We start from the raw sequence: 25,600 nt of genomic DNA on the forward strand, positions 1-25,600 counted from the left end.
ACACAAGGTCAGGCATTCCGATTAGAAGAAAGGAAGTGTGTGCTGGTATCCTCCAGTAATTGATGCAGGCTGTTGTGGGACCCTGGAGTCACCTCCTGGTTTAGAGGTGGCTTTAACTCCAAGTTCCCCTGCATCAAGTACCTTTCCTTTTTTTTAACTGGCTGCTGGAAACATTTTTTGACCACCACTGTTCTTGCAGTCATAATGACTCTTAGAACGACCTCCTTGGGGCTATAAATGAATAAATGCTACAGAGCATATATCACAGTTCTCTACAATGGTAACATTCTGGCAGCAAGAAAATCAGGTAAAGGTTCAGAGGCCCCCCTTTTAATGGAGATTTAATTATGTGAAAATATGGTTAGGCATATTGAAGCTCCAATATTGGAATACACACTGTATGGAGACCCTAACATAAACACTGAAAAACTAAAGAGAGAAAAAGATTTTTTTTTAAATATATGGTAAATGTCTTATTTAACAATGCTACTTCTGAATGTAAAACGTTAGTAAAAAAAAACCAAACTGTTCTTCATGGGGCATTGCCAAGTGCTTAAAAATGATTCAACTAACCAAGCAGTATTATTTTGAAATTCTATGTTTGTCTATATACTTCATTTTAGTGGACATGGTGTGACTTGCTGTAATGTGTGAAGCCAAATAAACCAGTAAGGACAACGGAGCTACTGGGAATCTTCTAAGCACATGAAACCACATGAAACTGTCGCCACCTTTAAGAAGCAGTATGCCACCTTTTCAACATGAGTTCAATAAATAGTGCTTGTTATATATAAAACAGCATCATTTTTGCGCAGGACTGGAACTAGGGTTAGGCAGAAGACTAGAGACACATGGCTAGAGTGGAACAGTAAGGGGGAACAGGGTATGTCACTTTCTGCATATTGACCCCTAGTTCTTTACCTCCGGAGGCTGACAGCTTAGGGAGCAGGAGAGTTCTCGTCAGAGTTCAAAGTCACGAGTGCAATTGTGCTCTGCCTCCACCTGTCAGTATTGGGCCGCAGACAATAAATTCACTTACCTGGGGTGCCGCCACCATTAGGACCTCCACTTGTTTTGCCTATTGTTTTAAGTACAAAAAAAGGAAATCTATAGTTTTTTTAATTGCTTCAGGAAAGCCCAGAGGATAACAGACATTGTAGGACCCTACTTTGTTAACCAAGACTAACCAACCCAGATATGGACCTGATATTACATTTTCTACTGCAGAAATACAAAATACTATATTTGTGACATAAGGCCAAATTTACTAAAGGGCGCAGTGACTAACGCTAGCGAAAATTTGCCAGTGTGACGTCATTTTGCTACTAATGGGTGCTGGCGTAAATTCGCTAGCGAAGTGGACCTACTCTAGCGCTACTTCGCACCCTTATGCCAGACAAAGTTGCGCTCTGGCAAAGGGACGTAACTACGATAATTCACTAAGTTGCAGATTTTTGTGAACGTTAAGTTGCCAGCGTGACGTCATTTTGCTACTAACGGGTGCTGGCGTAAATTCGCTAGTGAAGTGGACCTACTCTAGCGCTACTTCGCACCCTTATGCCAGACGAAGTTGCGCTCTGGCAAAGTCACGTAGCTACGATAATTCACTAAGTTGCGGATTTTTGTGAACGTTACCTCTTGCGCCAGACTTTACTTTGCCACCTCAGACCAGGCGAAGTGCAATAGAATAGATAGGGATGGTCCAAAAAAAGTTGAAATGTCCCAAAAAAACGCTGGCATCTTTTATTTTTTATAGGCTGATAGGCAGAAAAAGATTGAATTTTTTTTTAGGGTACCCTCCTTCCCCCTTACATTTGATAACATATGGCACTTAAACTATACAGTGGGCACATGTGTAGGGCATTAGAATACATCCCTGGCCTTGTGTAATGTGTTTGCTGCTGCAAATATATATGACCATTGTATTAACTGCACACTAATTTGCCATCGCTAGCGTAACAGTGATATCTGTGTTTTTGGATGCTGGATTTTATTAAAATTCTCTTTCAATTTCATAGAAAAATCTTGCGTGTGGTTAGGCAGAGGCAGAAAAATGTCACAGGACACATCCAGCTTGCAAGACTCCAATTTAGACATGGGTTTTGTACAATAAGGGGCCTTGGAAATGAAATCTCCATTTTGGACAGGCTAGCTGTTATTTAGTATGTTCACAGGATTTTTTGTGCCATTTATGCCCAGACTGTCAGGCAAATGGATATTCTTTGATCCAACTAAGTTAATGATAGGGAGGGTTTTGAGATGAAGGTCTGGTAGAATACAGCCAAAAGGTGACTGCATGAAAACCCAGTGCAGCAGTGGACCTGCTTCTATCTCATTGTGCTGCAGAATGATACTTATTCTCTCCCATGTATTTAATAGATGCAACATTTATCACAGCTCAGCCTCAACTACCCATCTACCCATTTTACTTTATAACCGTGCTTAACAAGAGAATGCACTGGAGGAGAGGTTTCCCACTGTGGTTCATCAATTCTCTATCTTTATTTCTCTAAAATACATGGGAAAAGAACAATGAACTGTAAAACCACTTCCCCCAATATTGTACATTATCTGCTTCCTCATCCAGATATCAGACGTTGTAGTCGGCCAAACAGGTTGATGTCACAGTATTTGTCTAGGAAGCTGTTGCTAAGACCGACTGAAGCCATGACCAGTAAGCAGACCAGGGACAGTTTACATAGTGAAAATCCTGGAAGCCTGAGGAACATCAAATAAATAAATGTGTTAATTTAATATGCATTTTATTCATATAAACACATTTTTATTTAAAATCCTGTATGGCTCATGCATGCTACAGTATTTCCAGTTGCTGCTGTCTACATCTTGTGGTCCACCTCCCTAAAGTCTATGGTGGATCTGGTAGAGAGAGGGATTGGATCATTTGTAACAAAAGAGTCCAACAACATAATGCAAATAAATGCTACCTTCTGATTTCTTGTTATGGGTTATCAGACCTTGGATAAACTTTGCTCCTTTTATTAGATTACACCTTATCTCCATGCATAGCAAATTTTCAGAAAGCAGAACACTGACTTCAGGAATATCTTTTTTCTATTATATTGAACCGATATCTTACAAATATGCCATAATTCCAGTATGTATGAGAAATTAATAGAGTGCTGAAGCCATTGGCCATGTAGTTTGGCTTTCTCTCCAAATTAGTCAAGAGTAGATTAATTGGCCATAGGAGAATCTGCAAAGTCACATTTTTGCCAGATATGTGTCAGGGAGGCTGGAGAAAAGGCCTGATACATGGGCAGAGAAGCAGCAACTTGGTCTGAAGGGGCCAAATCAGCAGATTAAATATGACAACGTATGGCCAGTTTAATACAGATGCTTTGTGATGAGACACAATGGTGCACTAATCAAATTATTCCTACAGAAACTCTAATGTATCTGAAAGCAGAGAAGGGGAAGGAAAGGACTTCTCTAGGGTGAACTTTCTCCCAATCTTTCTGTGGTTAAATAACTATTAAAGTGAATAACTGTTAAAAGATGCAGAAACACATGTACTGTGGATACAGACAATAACTGTGAAAGCACATGTAAGTTGTATCATGGGGATATAGATGGAGCTGTGTGTGCAAGTGTTTTGTTAATATGGAGATAGATATATGAATGTGACAGTATACACAAGTACGGCTCCGCACAGGGACAGAGCTATGGAAGCAAATGTACTGTTAACAAGGTCATAGACATAGAAATGTGGAAGTAAATACATGAACTGCTCAACATGGTGATCGAGATGATGCTGCGGAAGCAAATGTGGTGTTCAATATGGAGAGAGTCCTGAATTTATGTAAATGGATTTATACTTCAACACAGAACTGCACAATCACATGTTCTATTTAACTACAGTTGGATCTTTGTTTAAAGCAAATAAATAAAAGGTTTATAAGATAATATACATAATTGGTGATTTTACCTTCCTTTAGCTGACTCCACATAGCCATGAAAGTATAAATGGCGCCCATAAATGTATACAAATCCAAATACTGCTGCTAATCCTGCAATATAAAGGTTAACAAAATTCCATATATGCAGGGGTATATAAAGAGACATAATCAGAATTGGCAAACAAATTAAACACTTATAACCCATTGTAATGCATATTCTTTACAAAGGATGGATAGGGGACCTCCTCTAAGGCAGCCATGGTGAATATCCTTTTGCATTTTACCTTTGCAAAGCTATTTCATAGTACAACATTTTGATGGAGATCAGGTCAAATACTCAGAGGCTCAAACAGCCCCCCACCAGCCTAATAAATTGAGATTGTCTATGGCACCTTAGGGCAGCCCTCTGGAATTCACCATCATCCACAAATTGCCAGTGGTGGAGAATATTATATACACAAGTCTAAGGGTACTGGTAGGGTTAGACTGGGCCAGCAGGACACTGGGAAAAAATCCAGTGGGCCCTGCCCTCATGGGCCCCCACTAGCCCAGACCCCATTCCCAGATCTTCTGGGCCCCCCAAAAAAACAAACAGTGGCGGCGAGCGCCGGACCTTGCCCATGCATCTGCATGCCATGCCGGCTTTTAAACATGCACGCCGATCCGGCGTTTGCACATTCGTGCTGCCATTCGCGCGTGTGCACAGGGGCTTAGAGTTGGTGCATGTGCGCGGGGGCCCCCAAAGGTATGGAACCCGGCGGGCCCCCCCAATGTCCAGTCCGACCCTGGGTACTGGCACAGAAAGTGCAGCCTTTAGTCCTCTCCGACTGCATTTTCTCTGCAAGTAGAGAAGTCAATGCTCTCCCCTCTGCACCAACCATGTCTCTGAACACATGAAGCTGATTTTGGTGAGAAATTGCATACTGTAGTTTTGCGTGATCTTGCCAATATCCGCCTGTCAGTGCAGAGACATGCCAGAGCAGGGGAGAGGGGTAGCACTTTTCTCCTTCTGAAAAGAGTGTGTGTGTCTCTAATTTTGGCTGCTATAAGATGCCGTAGTCACTATTTGCTGGGCCTGTGTGGGAGGTTTTGGGCCTCTCTGTACTGAAATGCCAGGGCCTATTTTGAAACTCAGTCCAGTGTAACAAAACATTTTTTTCCAAGCCCCATTCATGATGTGCAAAATATTGGGGGTAAACAAAGAAGCCAAAAAATTGGTGGGTCACCAGCAATACAGAGGAAGCAGATCAGGGCCCCTCTACAGCTAATAGTTACAACATCGCTCAGACTATAACACTTCATTCATTGACTCATGGCTCTCTTGCCATTAAATTAGGTAAAATGTTTGTTGACTTAGCAATAAATTTGAACTAAGCATCCCCAGATATAAAGAACCATTATTTATTATCCAAATACAAACAAATCATTCCTGTGATTTAATTTCCTGCAGGCTGAAGAGAACATGAGAACATCCTGGTAAGGATGTATTGCTCCCATGGTGCAACATTCATTCCCAGAACTGCAGCAAATTGTGACTTCTGCAAGCTGGTACAACATTTTGCACCAGATACCAGCAATTTAAATATGTGTGCAGTTTAGTACATTGCTTGTAAATGAGCATAATATATTCCTGCAAGGATGAAACATGGGTATACACTTACACAACCTTCAACTGTGTGTGATTCAACTGACTCAACATTGAGTGTGCAAAGGCGTTATATGCAAAGGGAGCCTGTACTAACTGCCTGCTCAAGCCAAGTATTAGGTGCAAAAGTAATTTAAGAGTTCACATTAAAGATATTTAGAATATTGGTGAAGAAGAAATACTAAATACCTTGATTAAAAAACCATCCTGCAGCCCAAAGATCAACCAAAAATATTGCAGAAAACTCAACACAGTTCTGCCTGGAAGAGAAAGAATTAGGTAGTGTTAACTCAGCAGAGTCACAGCAACAATTATATAGGTGGATTTTAATATAAGTATTATTCCTTAGGAGACATATATGGGGGCAATGTAGGGTAGTTTATGTGGAGGACAAAGGTAAGAATGCTACATACTATATAGTATCTATATAACATTTATTATATTTGTTTTAGGTTTTGATTTGTGTTTAAATATATGAGTAAATGCAATTATAAACTAATTTTAAAAATAAAAAAGTTGACTGTATTGATCATCATACACAATGTACACGTTCAGTCCCCTGAAGCAGATACAATATAACCTGTTCCAGCCAGCAGGGTCATGTAAGCAGAACTCACTGTGCTCTGAATGCTCTTTCAAACTCTGGAGGTCCAGTAACTGCAGGAGGAATGACCTTATGTTTCATTCGATATTTTCCCACAAGTTTGGCAAAGTATGCTGCAACACAAATATGATTTAGGGCACTGACATTACAAGACATCTAAAAAAAAAACTAGATGAACTGATGATACAATAGCGCTTCCATCATTTGTGTTGTTATTGTCATATTTTAGTTCAGGCCTATTCAACTAGACATCTCAAAAGGTAATAAATAAATGGCCCACTATAGAGAAACACTTGCACAGCACTCCCTTAGTTTAAATGAAAAGAGGAATGGAAGGCCAAGCTTGTAGAACACATGTATTCCTTAAATAATGTGCTACTAACCCAGGTATTAGCCTCTAGCATAGGGATTCATATGTATAGTGTTAGAGTAGAAATAATTCCCTTGGAGCATATCTTTCTTCTTTTTTTGTGTACAAATATTGGCTTTTTATAGTTATAGCAGCTGGTCAACTCCAGAATGTGGGTTAGACCAAGCACAAGGGTGTTTATAGCAGCTGGTCAAAGCCATAGCGGGCACTTTCTTGCTTTGTTTTGTGTACAAATTTTGCTTGTAGCTGCAATTTAGCCTTTAAAACGAGGAATTATTTACAGGTGTATGTTAACTGTCTGGGGCTTAAAAGCTTCCTGCTTTCTCACTAGAGCTCCAGAGTTAAGGGTAACTACACAATAGTCTTACTACTCAGTCACACTGTTTGTTGGGGGACTTGATTTTAAATGCACTACAAACTTAGAATGCTAATCAATAGTGTAGGACATACAATGAGGGGCCTTGATGTGGCACGTGAGCTTACATATTTTGGCCAAAGTGTGGTAGCGGTATTAGACCTGTTATCCAGAATGGTTGGGACCTGGGGGATTCCGGATAATAGATCTCACCTTAATTTCGATCTTCAAGATACTGGAAGATACTAATAGACAAATGTAAAAAATTTGGTAGAGTATTGCTTGGGAACATGAATAGTGGGATATACATATGCAATATATGGCCAAAAGTGTTTGGACATATTTGAAGCCAAAAGACATATCCTCAGTTAGAACACTCACTGCTGTGCCACAACTGTCTTCTGAATAAATCTCAGTCCCTATTCATAGGGAGAATGGAGTTATTATGGATGATCAATGGAAAAGGATCCCAACATCATGCCATGACATGTGTCAGCTAGAGTAGTGTAGAAGTCACTTCTATCACATTGTGGAGCAGTGGAAACACGTCCTCTGGAGTGATAAATGGCATCTCCCAATCTGGCAGTCTGATGGAAAAGTCTGGGTTTGGCAGGTGCCAGAGAGATACTAGCTGCTTGAATGCATAATGTCTGCATAGAGTAACAATGGTTTGGGTCTGTTCTTCATGGATTTGGTTCCTCATTCCATTGAAAGCAAATCGTATGTAAAATAGAACCACTTTTTTAAATAAGCTGATTCAGTTGGGCTTATGGAAAACTGTACAGAACAGTGTGGAAATCATTACTTTATAAATACAAATAAGTCCCTCTGCTTTCTATAGTGGATGGTGCATAAAATTAATATTTTTACTGTTTAGACAGTATTGGAGTTTTTTAATGTAAGACCAACTCAATGAGCTCATGTCAAAAAAGGAGGTTTGTTTCCCCTTAAGGGTTTAAGCACACAGGCAGATTCGGGGAGAACACGTCGCCTGGCGTGAGGCAACTTCCGGCGACTTCAGAAATCGAATCGTCGCGAGTGCATTGGTGGTGGTGTTTTGTCATTATAACAGGCGGCAGGCACGAGGAAGGCAGTTCGGGGAGACTGTCGCCCCGCAGAAGAGGCGATTAGTTGCCAGGCAACTAAATCTCCCCGAATCTGCCCGTGTTCTAGCTCCCTAAGACATTGTCGACAATTTTGTGCTTCTTAATTTGTGGGAACTGTTTGAGGAAGGCTATTTCCTGTTCTAGAACAATATGTCCCCATGCACAAAAGTGAGGTATACACAAAATGTTGTGTACTTGACTGTACTTGAATAACTTGACTGGCCTGCATGTAGCTAAGCCCTCAACCCAACCAAACACCTGTGAGATGAACTGGAAAGCTATCTTGCCCAACCTCACTAATGGTCTTCTAAAAGAGAAGAGGCTGTTATAGCAAAAAAGACAAATTCAGATTACCACCATTGGCTTGGGAATGAGATATTGGACATACAGCTTTCTGGACACTTTTGGTTATAAAGTACCTCTTCATTTAGGTGAAAAGGTTCATATTCACAAGCCTAAATTGTGCAAGGTTTTGGTGAAATGTCTGTAGCTGGGTTTAACCAAGGTGGCTTGGAGTATGACCTAACATTTGCCATTTCCAGCTGCAAATGTTGGGAGTTATGTATGAATATAGTTTCCCTTAAAATATGCGTTTCAAAAAAGGGTGATGTGTATGCCTTGATGTGTATTGGAACACCCCACTAGATCAGCGCTGCTGTGTTGAAAGTTTGGAATGTGGGAGGGGAGTGGATTTTGCACATTTCATTGACTAAACCGCTATACAGAGTGCAAAGCGGTTTAGTCAATGAAACGCTATACAGAGTGTATTGTACAGTATATTATTTTATACATCTCTGGACATCTCCAGGGTCACTGAGAGCCAACAGCAAAAAAAATGAAAGTAAAATATGCTTGTATGTGCTTCTGTTCTGGAGAGAGCCAGAGTGAAAGACTGTCCTTTGTGTCCTTGAATAGCTGTATATCCTTAGTATCATTTAGTTTCTACTAGTAGGTTCCATTGAGGTAATGACCCACCACAACTCCTCAGTGAAACCTTGGCTGCTTATTCTACAAACAGCCCCAAGGTGTTGTACTAGGAATGCACCTACGTGGGACTACTAACCTTGTAACTGGATCCTAAACCCACACTTACTCATAACTGCTGAATCCTGTCTCATGCTCTGCATCCTCCCTCTGCGACGTAACCATTTTAATGAACAATACCCACCTCTACCTAGCCATTAGCAAAGTTCTTTAGCTCATCTGTTATTCTCCACCTAGTAACAGGGAACCCAGCTGTCACACCCATGCTGCCAACAAAATGTCTCTAAGCTGCCTAGGGGTATTTACCCTACAACATAGAAAGGAAGGCTTATTAGCTGTTTGTGGGTGGATGCACAGCTGCATTTATAGTGAATGCCAAAAGCAAGATCATATTAAGAGCCATGCAGCCTACTATGGCAGTACCACCAGCAACATTCATATCAGTGGAATCAGTTGTGTAACTAGATGTTACCGGGTCCCACAGCAAATTAATTTTAGGGCCTCAAACATATCCAGAGGTTATAGTTTTTTACAAATATATGTTGAAATTGCTCATTAATTAGGGCCTTGTGGGGCCTCCTATACCTCCTGGGCCGAACTGCATGGTCTGCTTCCTCTGTAGTTACGCCCCTGAGTGGAATATATGGCATATACTGTAAATACATATATGTGTGTGTGTGTGTACAATATGTGTGTGTCTGTAAAGGGTTTTCACCAATCTTTTACATGACAATCTACGCTTTTAAGGGATTAATGGACATTTTTAGATTTTTTTCCCAGATTTAAAGAATGTTTCCTTTCTCTATTACTCATTGTGTGTACAACTGTGACTCAGGATTAAAGGGTGCTCTGTTATTTTGACGATCTTTGAAACAATGACTCATTCCCAGAACCATGGGTGGAATTGCCTGACCATTCCTAATGAATATAAAGGTGTTCTGTATGTGCTTCAGAGTTCAGAGAGTTCAGAGAGAGAGAGAACATGTCTGCACGCTCACAGTTAAAGACAACCTTGTCAAGCAAGAAGCAGAGAATATAAGAATTATAAGTGAAAGATTGCAGGATCCATATAAACTGCAGTTGTAAACATTACCTACAATGTACACCATTTCTAAGTGTCGTTTTAAATCCTGTATTACCTGTTTCTGTATAAATGCCAGTTGGCACTGAAACTGCTGGCAGGCAGAAATCAAAGAAACTGTAGCGAGTAGGACAATATCCGCAGACATTTTTTAACAGGAGCGAGAAAGAGTGAATGAGAAAGTCAGAGAGAAGGGCTGTGCAAAGGGTAAGCAGCTGAAGGCACACCCACCACATCCGTACGCCACTATAACTTTAACTGTCTATGTGCTGACATAGTCTGTACTTCGGTGTACATATAATTAACTGCAGTCAGGTGAAATAATAAATGTATCTTTTACTGTTGACAGTACAAATAGTGTTCAGCATTTATGCATCTTTTCTACATAAGCCCAACTCAATGAGCTCATTTCATAAAAGGGGATATATTTCCATTTTTTTCTTAAGGGACCCAGAGTCTTTCTTGAAGACAGTTTTGCAACCCAAAAATTGGTTTAGAAAGAACAAGGTCCAGTTTATTACTGTATTTCAGGGAGGTACTAACATGCAGGCAGAAGAGACACTGGGGCAAATTCACTAAGCGCCGAAGCGCCGAACGCTAGCGTTACTTCGCTAGCGTTTGTCATTTTTGTTACTGCGCAAATTCACTAACGAATGCTGGCGTAGTTTCGCTAGTGTTACTTCGCACCCTTACGCCTGGCGAAGTTTCGCTAGCAACGTAACTACGCAAATTCACTAACGCGCGCAGTTTACTGAACGCTAGCTTTTACGCTAGACTTCCTTCGCCACCTCAGACCTGGCGAAGCGCAATAGAGTAGATAGGGATTGTTTCAAAAAAAGTCAAAATTTTTTCTAAGTCCCAAAAAACGCTGGCGTGTTTTCTACATTATGGGTGATAGGCTGAAAAAGATCGAAAAAATTTTTGAGCCTCCCCTCCTTCCCCCCTACATTTCCTGACTCATGGCAACTTACCTAGACAGTGGGCACATGTGTAGAGCAAAATAAAAATTTTATTTGATGATTTGAAGGTTTTCTAGGCATTTGTAGTGCTGATACGTATTCCTCCATTGAAATTTGAATTTGGCGCCGTATGCAAATTAGCCTTCGCTAGCGTAACTTCGCTTCACTTAGCGAATCAACGCTAGCGTAACTTCGCAATCTTACGCTACCCCTGTGCACAACTTCGGATTTTAGTGTATTTGTGGAGCGCTGGCGAAACTACGCCTGGCGAAGTGCGGCGAAGAGCGGCGAAGTTGCGCCTGGTGAAACTACGAATGTTAGTGAATTTGCCCCACTGTGCAGTGAATATATTTGTATATCAGAAAAGTGGATTAAATAAAGGGATTCTGTCATGATTTTTATGATGTAGTTTTTATTTCTAAATTACACTGTATATAATTCACTCTACGATATAAAATTTCACCCGCAAGTGTAATTTTTTAGTTGTAATATTGGTGTGTAGGCAGCCATCTCAGGTCATTTTTCCAGGTCATGTGCTTTCAGAAAAAGCCAGCACTTTAGGATGAAACTGCTTTCTGGCAGGCTGTTGTTTCTCCTACTCAATGTAACTGAACGTGTCGCAGTGGGACCTGGATTTTTACTATTGAGTGCTGTTCTTAGATCTACCAGGCAGCTGTGTTAAGGTGGCCATACACGGGCTGATAAAAGCTGCCGACAGACCGTGTCGGCAGCTTATTGGCCCGTGTATTGGGCCCCCCGACGGGCTTCACTGATCGAGATCTGGCCGAAAGTCGGCCAGATCTCGATCGGATGGGGCAAAAAAATCCCGTTGGATCGCGGCCACATCTATTCGTTGATGCGGTCCCGCGATCCGACCGCCCGTTTGGGCATCGTTAGGATCCGATCGTTGGGCCCTAGGGCCCACGATCGGATCAGCCCGATATTGCCCACCTCAAGGTGGGCATATCGGAGGGAGATCCGCTCGTTTGGCGACATCGCCAAACGAGCGGATCTCTCCATGTATGGCCACCTTTAGGGAGCAGCTATCTCGTTACCTTCTCATTGTTCTGTTGTTTGGCTGTTGGGGGGGAAAGGGAGGGGGGTGATATCACTCCAACTTGCAGTACAGCAGTAAAGAGTGACTGAAGTTTATCAGAGCACAAGTCACATGACTGGGGGCAGCTGGAAAACTGACAATATGTCTAGCCCCATGTTAGATTTCAAAATTAAATATAAAAAAATCAGTTTGCTCTTTTGAAAAATGGATTTCAGTGCAGAATTCTGCTGGAGCATCAATATTAAAGGGGATGTAAAAGCAAAAAAATAAAATCCCATTTTTACTTTCTTTAATGAAAAAGAAATCTATCTCCAGTATACTTAAATTATGTGTACTGTTATTATAATAAACCTAACTGTATGCAGTGAAATTCCCCCTTCGTTTTACTTGCTCTGACAGCTGCAGATAGGAAACTTCAGATGGTCTCTTACTGCTCTGCAGGGAAACAATCATACTTTCAAATAGCAGGGGGGAGCCCCCCTTACTTCCCAGAACTCGAGTAGCTTTGTTTTTTTCCCTATAAAGCAGCCTGCAAATGTGCAGAGATTTGTATCCACAGACCCAATGCAGTCTGTAAATTCTGATTATTAATCAGTCGTGCTGAATCAGCTTCAATGGCAGAAATTATTTGACTAGTGACTATGAAGATTTTCATTCATCCAGGTCCTGTTGTTTTTTAGATTTACCTATACTATATATTTGAGTGCTGTTTTGATAATTTATGACGATTCCTAAGCTTAACCTCCCAACTGAAGCCCAGACCACACTGAGCACATGCATGCTCTTGGTCTTGCAAAGATGTATAACAAAGTTACAATATGACAGCCCCCTGCAGCCAAGCATAAATCATTTGTTTTATTAGGCTTCTGGTGCAGTAAGTTCATGTTTATGTTAAAGGGCATGTAAAGTGTAAAATAGAATAAGGCTAGAAATGCTGTATTTTGTATACTAAATATAAACATGAACTTATTGCACCACAAGCCTAATCAAACAAATAATTTATGCTTTCAAAGTTGGCTACAGGGGGTCACCATCTTGAACTTTGTTAAACATCTTTGCAAGACTAAGACTGTGCACATGCTCAGTGTGGTCTGGGCTGCTTAGGGATCGTCATAAACAAAGCTGCTTGAGTTCTGCATGGCTGGAAAGTTAGGTGGGGGCTCCCCCTGCTGTTCATAAGTATGATTGTTTCCCTGCTCAGCAGTTAGGGACCATCTGACAATTCCTATCCACAGCAGTAAATGAAGGGAGAATTTCACTGCATACAGTTCTTATAAAAACGGTACCCATTTTTTAAGTAAAGTATATTGGAGATAGGTTTCTTTTTCATTAAAGAAAGTAAAAATGGGATTTTAATTTTTTGCTTTTACATGCCCTTTAAGTATACAAAATACAACATTTCTAGCATTTTTCTATTTTAGACTTTAGTTCCCCTTTAACTGATGCATTTTGAAAAAAAAATTCCCTTTAAGGAATGCAGAAGCTGTTACAGTTGGAGCAAGAAACAGGGCCTCCCATCTTGCTGTGGATTGGAAAGCCTAGAAAATATCCAAAATAGAATGCCATTCTTGCAAGAGGTGACGTTATTAGCCCGAGCCTGCAATGCCAATTACTTCTCAAGGCATCAGTAATTTACAGAGAGAACTGGGTAGCTTCCTTAGGCTACAATTTTAATATATTTTGATAAATAAATGCAAATACTGAGCATAACTAAGTGGAAAAATATATATACTGTATACACAAGCACATATATACACATGAATCACTGTATAAATGATAGTAGATAGTAAGCTTTTTGTGGCAGTGACTTCTTTCCAACGGTTGTTCTACAACTTATGCATTTATTCTCCTTGTTTGATTAATCTTAAGGGATAGATTTATTAAGAGTCGAATAGTAATTTCAAATTTGAATTTTTTTTTTGATCAAAATTCTCAGACAAAAATGTTTTTTTTATACTCAAAAATCAAACTTAAACTTTTAACATATTTTAAATAAACATGAATTATTGTGTTTTAACATTGTAGATCAGCTGTACAATCTTGTTTTTAACTCTCAACACAAATTGCAATTTTGATATGCCAATCAGATATATGAAATCAATATAAATGCACACACTCATATGATATTCACACTAGAAAAGCATTCAGACATGTACAATACCTTCCCAATAATTATATCATCTTATGCATTTTTTTGAAAATATTAAGGTCCAGATATTTCTTCAAAAGACTGCCTGTGATGCCAACAGCTGCCATAAAAAGCAGCAAAAACAGTAGTGCCAAACACATCAGGAATCCAGGAACCCTTAAGAAAAGGAGAAACATGAATTAAATGTCTACAGCCATCCATATCTATCTTCTACCAGTCTATATCTATCTATCTATCTTTCTATCTATCTACTGTATCTATCTCTCTCTCTCTCTCTCTCTCGCTCTCTCTCTCTTTCTCTCAGTCTATATCTATCTATCTATCTATCTATCTATCTATCTATCTACTGTATCTATCTCTCTCTCTCTCTCTCTCTCTCTCTCGCTCTCTCTCTCTCTCTCTCTCTCAGTCTATATCTATCTATCTATCTATCTATCTATCTATCTATCTATCTATCTATCTATCTATCTATCTATCTCTCTCTTTCTCTCAGTCTATATCCATCTATCTATCTATCTATCTATCTATCTATCTATCTATCTATCTATCTATCTATCTATTATCTATCTATCTATCTATCTATCTATCTATTGCTCTATCTATCTATCTATCTATCTATCTATCATCTATCTATCTATCTATCTATCTATCTATCTATCTATCTATCCTGTATTGTATCTTGAACCCGATAGATAAAGAAAAGTGAACATGAAGACAAAGAAATTGAAAACAGTAAATGTGTGAGTTAATGAACTCAGTTGTGTTTTCTTTACATTGTCATGTTAACCTTTGCCAACCAGTTGTACAAATTAAGGGTCCTATTCATAAAACCTCAATTTTTTCTGGTGGCGTTTTTAAAAGAAAAAAAAGGGAAAAAAACAAAACTTTTAGAGAGTTATTATATCCCCGAAGCTGCTACAAATCCGAATTCGAAAATACTCCAGCTAAAACCTGTCCAGGTCACATAGAAGTCAATGTCTCCTTTACAATGGTTTTCGTCCAATAATCCAAAGAAGTTGAGGTTTTCTTGTACGATTCAAGCAACAAAATCGAAAAAAGTCGTACGATTCAAATTGTCGCACAATTATGTTGAGACTTTTCTTGCACCAATTTTCTTTTTTACCTTTTTTTTAGGCCAACTTTGTTTTAATAAACAAAATAGAAAAAATCGAATCTTAGTAAATAACTCCCTAAATTTTTATAGCTCTGGGAAAGGGAGTCTGCTTGCATTCTCTCCTCTAATATCTGCGGTGGATTAAAAGAACTTTGTGCCTTAGAAATTTCTCAAGACATTGGCACTCCTCCTCCACTCCCACATCAGATATACTCCGAAGGCCAGTGACTGTCCAAAAGCATTGTTATAGACTATTACAAACGTAGCTGTATAGAACAGAGCAGGGAATCAGGTGAATGCAGAAGGCAATGAGCACACCCATAACACAGCATACAAGTCTCAATTTTGTATGATGAACTTCTGGCTACATATTATGAACAGAAAACCCAACTATTGCTTGGAGCTGCTTTGAGGACCAAGCATCGACCCTATTATAATCCACCACCACTGTCTACTTTATACTTACCTGCCTTGTACAGAACCAGTATAACCTCTGAAGTAGATGTGCCGTGCTATTATGTATAGCAAGCCAAAAACTGCTGCTGTTTCTGAAAACAAACAAACCATGCAAATTTACCCTACATAAATATTTGTGCAGTAGCTTTTGATTTTCTTCATTTTTTGGAATTTAATATAAAAGCCAGTTTATGAATAATGTGAATAATAGAACTCACTCTTCGCTTTTCCTTATATCAGTAATGTAGATTAAGACTGGATGCTTTGGCACCTATTGGATTTAATTAAGATATACATCCTGCTTATTTTAGAGTGGCAATGATAGAATTGTGCCTTGTAATTGTAACCTTGAAACTTGCAGAATTTGATAAATTAGTTGTGACAAGCAGGAGCATAAGAGTAATAGTTTAGACCCCAAGCACAGATCTAAATAAGGCATTTATGCTGTTATTTCCTTTTCCTTATATGCTTGATTTTTCACATATGATGCATTGCTCAATGGAGGGAGCATGTGGGTGGGCCTCTTGGACTGTTCTCTAGCACCAATGGGTATTAACGAATGACCCTTTTAGTCTCTGGATTTGCATATCATCCGTAGGATACTCTGTTTTGTAAAAAATATGAGACAGGTTTTCGGTTATATTGTGATATTTCGATCACATCATAGTGATCTTCCTCAGGAGAAGCGTGCCTGAGGAAGATCACTATGATGTGATTGAAATGTTAGGTAAAAATTTCTTTTGCTTGTCTATGAAAATCAGTTACTCTAACTGAGCCTGTTGAGTGCGGTATTGTTTTTTTATTATATATATTTATGTGGTTTTGATAACGTTTTAAGGGGTGTCTTATGCTTTACTTTCCATCAGAGTAAGGGGCCTCCCGAAATGTTGAGCATTCTGGTTAACTCACTTATAAAGGTAGAATTCTAATTGATTTGTGTAGCTCAGTTACCATCAGGCACAAATTGCTGTGAAAAAGAAAATAATTTAAGGAAAATGGAATTATTTACTTAAAAAATACTCTATAGGAGATGGTTTTCCGGTAATTGCGATCTATCTGAATAACAGGAATACCTGAGAGATGTCAAGTGACTCTTCTTTGTTCGTCAACTTTACAAGAAAGTTACTTTACTCATGAACTTCATTTTTAGCCCAACTGAATGACTAGTAGACGGTGCTCATTATATGAGCAGTTTAATAAAAAATAATAATTTATGTACATTGAAAAAGTGCTTAGAAGAGTAATTTTATTTGTTTTGAGGTTTCCTTTAATAAATTACTCACACAGTAGGAAAAGAGACACAGAGAAGTACAGTAGCATGCATTATCATACCAACATTCAAAAAGTGGAAAGAGGGGGAAATTGTTTGACCACGCCCATTTTGTGGCCACACCCCCTAATTTTCATGTCAATTTTACAAAATTGGCAGGTTATAAAGTTTGAACACATTTCTGGGAGTTTTAGTGTAAGGTTTTATATGTTATAACAATTTTGCTAATGAAAGTGAATTGCCCTTTAAGCTGTGAGTCTCACTTCTCCCAAGAGACCAGCTTATCTTAAATAGTTACAATTGTTTCTTTGCTTTTGTTACAAAAGCATCAAGTGGAGCTGCTGAGTGTTCTGAGCTCTCTGCCAAAAAGCCTCTTTTTTTAATTAAGTTTCTTAAACTTTGTATCTTTTTCTGGTGTCAGTGCAGGAGATCAAAGAGAAAATCAGGACATTTCAGTAAATAACCAGAGACTGCAGGCTGAGCTGGCAAAATTGTAACGTGCAGAAAACGGGACAGGTGGGAGGTATGCATTATCCCCACCCAAACTGTACTTTTCATCCAAATGGCAATATAAGAGTATCATTTATATCAAAGTACACATATTACTCTATACTACTATTACCTTGATGAAAGTAAAGGCCGGCGGTCCATAGCAGTACCAAGAATATTGGCATGAACTCCACATAGTTTTGTCTGGAAGAGAGATACATCATTAATAGACAATTTAAGTATTATTTTCTATGTTCGCAGTGCAAATATGGGGATTAAAAGTTAAACAGAACTTTGTGTAATGGGTTAAGACCTATAGTAACAGTAGGGGGCACATTTACTTAGCTCGAGTGAAGGATTAGAAGGTAAAAAACTTAGAATTTCAACGTTTTTTTGGCTACTTCGACCTTCGACTACGAATCGAACGATTCGAACTAAAAATCGTTTGACTATTCGACCATTCGATAGTCGAAGTACTGTCTCTTTACAAAAAACTTCGATCTCCTACTTCGCCACCTAAAACCTACCGAGCACCAATGTTAGCCTATGGGGAAGGTCCCCATAGGCTTTCCTAGCAATTTATGATCAAAGGAAAATCGTTCGATCGATGAATTAAAATCCTTCAAATCGTTCGATCGAACAAATTGCGGTAAATCCTTCAACTTCGATATTCAAAGTCGAAGGATTTAACTTCGTAGTCGAATATCGAGGGGTAATTAACCCTCTATATTCGACCCAAAGTAAATGTGCCCCTAATACATTCACTTTCTAACCATGGCAAATGTTTTGGCTGGGAATGTAATGAAACAAAGAAACACTAACATAGCTGCATAAATACCTTATAGTCCCAGAATGTACTGTATGATGTATAGTTTATTTGTGTTGTTTGTCTAAATTACTGTAAGTAATTACAGTTTCATTTTGCAAGTTAAAAGAAAACATTTCTTTAGGGGGAGCACTTTACCAGGGTTGGCCCTAATAAAGTGTAGGTACAATTACAATTTTTATAGCCATAAACAATTTAGGTTATTTTTACAAGTGTTTTTGAATCTGCTATCACATTCTGTTTTTTTTTTCCTTTTTCCTTTTTTCTGTTAAATGTGTCTATTTATTTCCACCTCTAGATGGTTGTTGTTGTTGACAACTGGTAGTGTTCAGAGGAAATTGGAAAACTCCTTTAAAGGGATACTGCCATGGGAAAACATCAGTTAATAGTGCTGCTTCAGCAGAATTCTGCAATGGAATCCAATTCTCAAAAGAGCAAACAGATTTTTTTATATTCAGTTTTAAAATCTGACATGGGGCTAGACATATTGTCAGTTTCCCAGCTGCCCCCAGTCATTCAGCACTATTAACTGATGCGTTTTGAAAAAAACATGTTTTCCCATGACAGTATCCCTTTAAGAAGATTCTAAAAGTGGGGGCAGTGGCCCTATAAAGTATAAGAGTAAAGGGAGGAAAACCAGGTGCCGGAGGTGCTGGACCACATAAAAAGGGACTGGGTTATAACTCCATGGCTCTGAGCCCCACAGCAAACAGTTTTCAGGGCCTCCTCTAAGTGTACACTGATCCCCCTATAGTTGGTGGAACTGTAGGTTTAGCTGGAGACAGGAAAACTATTGTAAAGCCTCCGGTAGCGCTGAGAGTTAGTCAAGGCAGCTAGTAAGAGCAGCTCTAACTCAACCAAGAAACATAAAGGAGAGAGATACTGCAACACCAATTAGAACTCAGTCATGTGGTGCAGGGTAGTGAAGGAACCTTATTATGCTGAAAGCAAGATAGGTCAAAGGGACAACAGCAACTTGTCTATTTGTAAATGTTTGGGATTAGATGTGAATATATACATAGGCAGAAAATGATGAAGATGTATATATAGTGAATAAAGTACCCCCTCTTGTAAAATATAAGGATATTATAAGTTACCGAGGAGTTTCATGACCATATAAAAACACGAGGCCGAAGGCCGAGTGTTTTTATACAGGTCATGGAACTTCGAGGTAACTTCTAATATCCTCATATTTTGCAACTGGGGGTACTTTATTTATTATAATACACAAATTTAAGTGAGTCATGTGACAGAAATGACATCAGAACTCACCGTTTATAACTGATGACATCAGAACTCACCGTTTATAAGGATATAATTTACAGGATATTCATGGCTTTTATGTATTATAGAGTTATAAAAAACAAAATTGTAAACAAATATGTTACAATGTCCTATTAGTCAGATAAACGACTGCTCTGCTGTAAACATAAAGCCCAGTGTGTAGTTGTTTCACTAGTGTGAAGTCCAGTTGAGCTATGGTTAAAATTTTAGATTTTTGATTAAACTTTATGTTTAAGGAATGTTAATAGGTTTTGTAGTTCCTACAATGAATAAATAAAAAGCCACAATGAAGTTTATCAGAGTCACATGACTTGGGGCAGCTGGGAAATTGACAATTTGTCTAGCCCCATGTCATATTTCAAAATTGTTTGCTCTTTTGAGAAATGGATTTCAGTGCAGAACTCTGCTGGAGCAGCACTATTAACTGATTCATTTTGAAAAATGTTTTTTTTCCCATGACAGTATCCCTTTAAAGTATCCTCTTTCATGTTAGCAGCAACAGGCTACCAAAAGGGTAGTGTTTCTGCTTCCTAGCCAGTAGCTCTTTGGTTTATTCCCAAAAGCAGACACCATCTTCATACATCTTTAAAATTGCTGAGCACTGGACATGACGAAATGCCTTGTATGTTGTTTTCTTTCAATCAGCATGGAAAATACATTGAGTCAGTGTCGGAGTCTGAGGTATTATAACCTGAGGAGTTGAAGACAAAGGATTTATGTACCGACCCAAAGGTGCCAGGTGCCCAGGAGTATTATAACATAGAATCTGCTCCATCTTCTCCTTTTAATGAGCAAGCTTATGAGTTTTTACAAGAATACTTTTGGCTGTCCCAGACAAGAAAGGAATTAGAAAGGCCCAGTGTTGCATTTAGTTTGGGAATATAGGCATTAAGGTATAATGGGTTCCAAGATTTCCGATGGTGGTGATTGTATGAGCTAAAAGTAAATATCAGTAATGGAGAAAAACACAAGAATTGCGGTATAGAATGTAGGAAAAACAGCCTATCTTGCAGCTGGCTATCTGATAAGTATTAAAGGGGTGGTTCATCTTCAAACAACTAGTTGTTTTCAGATAGATCACCAGAAATAACAACTTTTTCCATAGATAATCTATTTTCTACGTGTTATCGTTTTTCTAATATTGAAGTGTAAAGTGTATTTTTTCACCTTCTAAAGCAGCTCTGGGAGGGGGGTCGCCGACCCTGTAACCTGTTCTAAATTGATACATTTAGTGATACATTTCTTATCTTTGTTCCTGCTGAGCAGAATCTCTGAGTTACAGGCAGATGTTAGAATTGATACAATAGTTGCTAATACTCCAGAGATGCTGCTCAGAAATGTATCAACTAAGGGGCAGATTTATCAAGGGTCGAATTTGGAGGGTTAAAAAACCCTCGAAGTAAAATCCTTCGAATTCGATTTCGAATATCGAATTCGAAGGATTTTAGAGCAAAAGGTTTGTTCGAACGATCAAATGAAAATCATTCAATCAAACGATAAAATCATTCGAAAAGAACGATTCAAACGATTTTAAGCAATCGATCGAATTATTTTTATTCGATCATAAAAAGTGCCCAACACCTATCTACAATGTCCCAATAGGCTAACATTCAATTCGGTAGCTTTTATTTGTCGAAGTATTGAGTCGATGGATTTTTTCACTCGAGCTTAGTAAATCTGCCCCTAAATGTTGCGAAATTGTAGCAGAGTCTGCACCTGAATTACTGAGCTGCCAGACTGAAACACCAGAGACACAAACATTCAACTTTAAACTTAGATTTTGGAAAAACAGCAAAAAATAAATAATGGAAAGTAATTTGAAAAAAGTCTTTATATACGGGGAACAATCTAAAAACAACTGATTGAAAAAAGTGTTTAGAAGGTGAACAACCCCTTTAATAAGCTCTCAGCCACCCAATGAAAATCAAGTCTGAACTTACTGGGCACGCAAGGTTCTCTCAAATTCTGGTGGCCCAGTCACTGCAGGGGGGATTACTTTATGCTTCATCCTTGACTTGCCCACAAGCACTGCATACAAGGCTGTTGGGAAAAAGGATATGTTGCTCTTACACAATAACAAACATATAGCCAGCACCATGATTTTGGAAACATTATTTGCCTTTCATTTTTCATCCTTACTAGTAAATTTGAGAAGCAGGCTAGCTTTGATACTATAGCAAGTAGTGCAGCGGTGATCATTGCTACCTTATGATTCTGGTTTGACAACAACCAAGCAAGATCTGTAAGGAGTACATGCGTCTGCATAGTTAGATCCAATATATCTTATAAGGGGGCTCTTTTTACCTATAAGATGTATTAGAGCTCACTATTAAAGCCTTGTGTTGGCTCCGTCATGAAATTTCAGCTCAAAATGCAAAGTATCAAATTTCTTTTCAGAAGTCTGGGGAGCCTGTTCATGCCGGAGCTGACAAAAGACTTCCGGACACGAGCAGACGAGAAGATTCGGCTGATTTCTACCCTGTCTGGCCCCAGCCTTAAAGGAGAATTCAACCCTAAAGTTAAAAACCCTACCCCCCCTACCCTACATAGACCCCCATCCCTCCTCCCCCAGCCTAGCTGCTACCCCTGGCAAAAGCCCCTAAGTCTTTCCTTACCCCTCCGTGCAAATTCTGTCCAGCGGAGTTAACGGCAGCCACCTTATTCTCTTATGTAATCTTCGCAATGAGACCGGCGTATCAGCACATGCGCAGTTGAAGCAATATTCTGTTTTGCGACAACTTGCTTAAGTGCCGGTCTCATTCCAAAGATTACTGAAGCGGCTAAAGATGACGCCTGTGAACTCTGCTGGACAGAATCTGCGCAGAGGGGTAAGTAAAGACTTAGGGGCTTTTGCCTTGGGTAGTAGCTAGACTGGGGGTAGGAGGGGTCAATGTAGGGAAGGGGGGTAGGGTTTAAAACTCTGTGACCTATATGAAGGCAGGTAACCTATGGTCTTCTGCTTTATGTGGTCATAGAACTACTCCGTGACTTCTAACATCGCCTTAAATCACTGCGTGTTGGTATTACTATAGATCTACCCTCTACTATATATATACATGATACAGATAAATCCCTACGCATTATTGGTGCCACTTTTGCTGTTAAAACATTTAGGTGCAAACATTTTAAATACTTAGCATGATGAATACCACAAGTATTAATATAATGTTGTTTGTATGATGTTCAACTCCATGATGTCTTTAACAGAACTGGAGCAGTCTAGGAGTTAGAAGTTCCGCAACACACTTGAGCCACAAGTTCCTGATACCCGATTAAGTAGGTACAATTTGCCTAAGCTATTTAACAAGAACATTTTACAAAGCCATGTAATATAAGGTATACAACTGAAACAACTTCTGATAACTTAATATATTTATGCAACTTAAATAAGGAAATGGTTTTCAGAGCTGCTGAATAGGACACCTTGTTGTTCCTGATACAGTGCTATATGCTGACTTGATTCTAAGTGCACTCAGCAGACTAACATGTTCCTGTACTGGAGTGGCACAAAATCTTCAGACACGGTTTAAATAAAATTCTATTTGTCTTACCCAGCTGACAAGCTGAAAGAACAGAAACGGCAGCAAGGAGCACTTTATCCTCAGCCATGTTTGAGAGATCCTGTGTTTTCGAGATCCGGTCTGTGTATTAAAAATACAGAATGATTTGGTCAGTGTACAAGACACGCCTCAACCAGCCTTGCTCAAACACTCACTACCTTGCCAAGGGCTGATCTGTTGCTCTGAACATAGAGATTCACCTGTGCTCTACATAGTTATTTTTACTATACTCATGCACTTCCCAAACCAGCTGATCTGGTCAGAGGCATTTTAATTCTGTATAAGACAATGGACAAGGGCAGCTGGAAGGAAGGGTGTGCACACACACACACACACAGATTTCTCTATTTTGGCTAATAGAAATCCTTCACTCCACCACCTCCAAATCATGTGACCTACAGTATACAGCCACAAGGGGAATAAAAAAAAAGGATCTCCATAGAGAAAGTAATACTGACAACAGGTTATTCTCACTCCACCCAGAGCTTGGGAGTAAGTTTGACCTATTCTTTTGGAAGCGGTAGAATACTGAATTGATAGCTGTATGAACATTCTGTGTTTAATTCCCAACAGATATTTGGCATCTCTTAAATGCACTGTTTTTTAACTAACAGTTATAGGCAGGCCTGGACTGACAATCTGTCAGTTTGGGCAATTTCCCGAAGGGCCGCTCCATTTACCTGTGAAATGGGCCGCTTCTGCTTTGTGGCGATTTGAGGTAGAGACACTTACAGCATGCACGCTGTGATTCTCCTTCCACCTCCTTCTCCTTCACAGACACACACACCAAGCAGCTGCGTGTTCCTTCCTCCTCCCTCCTCCCACCTCCTAAGATCAGTCAGGGAAAGGCAAAGTCCATCTGATTGGCCAGCAGACGGGGTGGGAGGTGTCGGAGAGTTCCGTGCTGTTTCACGAAGCTCCTAAGAGAGGTAGGGGGAGGTAGGGGTGTATGTGTTTGTGTCTCTGTGTGTGTGTGTCTCTCTGTGTTTGTGTCTTTGTGCGTGTTTCTCTGTGTTTGTGTGTGTCTGTGTGTCTTTTTGTGTCTCTGTGTGTGTGTCTGTGTTTGTGTGTGTCTCTCTGTGTTTGTGTGTCTCTCTGTGTTTCTGTGTGTGTTTGTGTGTGTGTCTCTCTGTGTTTGTGTGTCTTTTTGTGTGTTTGTGTCTGTGTGTGTGTCTCAGTGTTTGTGTCTCTCTGTGTTTGTGTGTCTTTTTGTGTGTTTGTGTGTGTGTGTGTCTGTGTTTGTGTGTGACTCTGTGTGTGTCTCAGTGTTTGTGTCTCTCTGTGTGCCTGTGTGTCTTTTTGTGTGTTTGTGTCTCTGTGTGTGTGTCTGTGTTTGTCTCTCTCTGTGTGTTTGTGTCTTTGTGTGTGTGTGTCTGTGTGTGTTTGTGTGTGTCTCTGTGTTTGTGTGTCTTTTTGTGTGTTTGTGTCTGTGTGTGTGTGTGTGTGTGTCTGTGTGTGACTCTGTGTGTGTGTGTCTCAGTGTTTGTGTCTCTCTGTGTGTCTTTTTGTGTGTTTGTGTCTCTGTGTGTGTGTGTGTCTGTGTCTCTGTGTGTGTGTGTGTCTCTGTGTTTGTGTGTGTGTCTGTGTGGGTTTGTGTGTGTCTCTCTGTGTTTGTGTGTGTCTCTCTCTGTGTGTGTGTCTCTGTGTTTGTGTGTGTCTGTGTGTGTTTGTGTGTGTCTCTCTGTGTTTGTGTGTCTTTCTGTGTGTTTGTGTCTGTGTAGGTGTCTCTGTGTTTGTGTGTCTCTCTGTGTTTGTGTGTGTTTGTGTCTGTGTGTGTGTGTTTACACATGGGCTGCTTTGTTTGTTTATTGCCCGGGCTACTTTTTGCTCCTAGTCCGGCTCTGGTTATAGGTTGTAGTGGCCACATCATTCTAATAGCTGCATGGTGTTATACTCATAGGATTTGTCTGCCTGCATTCCTTTCAGGCCAACCAGCTCCTGTGCTTCAGCTTTCTCTACTTTTGACATCTTCCTGTCCAGTTATAGGCAGGGTAGTAATCCGACTGGTCTGGAGGTTGGACAATGCATGAAGCTTGCTGGGAGCCCAATGGTATATCTGGGAAAGAAGATGGACCCAGAGAAAGTCTAGTTTTGGTGCCCAAGCTACAGGGTGGGCCACCAGAGGTTATAAAGGACTCCCTGCTGGCAGGAGTTGAGGCCTGGAGCTCCAGCTGTACAGAGAGATACATTATCTAGTGGAGATGATTCTGAAACAGTGATCACCAACCACTGGCTCATGGTCAACATGTTGCTCACCAGTCCTTTGGATGTTGTTCCCAGTGGCCTCAAAGCAGGTTCTTATTTTTCGGTTCCTGGCTAATAGGCAAGTTTTGATTGCATTAAAACATGGTGTAATGCCCAAGGCACCCTTGAA

At 39.7% G+C, this 25,600-nt stretch overlaps 2 protein-coding genes across 4 annotated transcripts in view; both read right to left on the minus strand.

Moving 5' to 3' along the window:
• Positions 1 to 2,483: 2,483 nt before the first annotated feature.
• Positions 2,484 to 10,709, minus strand: LOC108699671 (microsomal glutathione S-transferase 2). The gene is made up of 5 exons (XM_018231787.2): positions 10,155 to 10,709; positions 6,180 to 6,281; positions 5,752 to 5,822; positions 3,947 to 4,028; positions 2,484 to 2,718 (listed from the first exon to the last, which is right to left on the minus strand). Exons 1-5 carry the CDS (start codon positions 10,208 to 10,210, stop codon positions 2,580 to 2,582), a joined length of 450 nt encoding a protein of 149 aa, XP_018087276.1. The 5' UTR covers positions 10,211 to 10,709; the 3' UTR covers positions 2,484 to 2,579.
• The window catches only part of mgst2.L (microsomal glutathione S-transferase 2 L homeolog), a 28,931-nt gene continuing 9,519 nt past the window's right edge, over positions 6,189 to 25,600 (minus strand). For 2 of the 3 annotated variants that reach the window (XM_018231756.2, XM_018231755.2), the window contains 5 exons: positions 23,218 to 23,307; positions 21,607 to 21,706; positions 17,690 to 17,760; positions 15,808 to 15,889; positions 13,721 to 14,383 (listed from right to left, as the gene is read on the minus strand). In XM_018231756.2, the coding sequence (XP_018087245.2) occupies positions 14,251 to 14,383; positions 15,808 to 15,889; positions 17,690 to 17,760; positions 21,607 to 21,706; positions 23,218 to 23,307 (476 nt within the window). In that variant the 3' untranslated portion in view covers positions 13,721 to 14,250. Of the gene's footprint in view, positions 6,280 to 13,720; positions 14,384 to 15,807; positions 15,890 to 17,689; positions 17,761 to 21,606; positions 21,707 to 23,217; positions 23,308 to 25,600 lie in introns of those variants that run through there. The other variant, XM_018231760.2, reaches the window with a different exon arrangement.

The sequence above is a fragment of the Xenopus laevis genome, chromosome 1L, assembly GCF_017654675.1.
Source record: "Xenopus laevis strain J_2021 chromosome 1L, Xenopus_laevis_v10.1, whole genome shotgun sequence".
In the NCBI taxonomy this organism is placed as follows: Eukaryota; Metazoa; Chordata; class Amphibia; order Anura; family Pipidae; genus Xenopus; species Xenopus laevis.

Excerpts from the sequence above, each read along its gene's own strand:
- LOC108699671 (XM_018231787.2), bottom strand. The coding sequence starts at position 10,210 with ATGTCTGCGGATATTGTCCTACTCGCTACAGTTTCTTTGATTTCTGCC. Across the intron at positions 6,282-10,154 it reads TTGATTTCTGCCTGCCAGCA|AGCATACTTTGCCAAACTTG; the intron begins GTTTCAGTGCCA and ends TATTTGTGTTGC. Across the intron at positions 2,719-3,946 it reads GTGGAGTCAGCTAAAGGAAG|GCTTCCAGGATTTTCACTAT; the intron begins GTAAAATCACCA and ends GATGTTCCTCAG.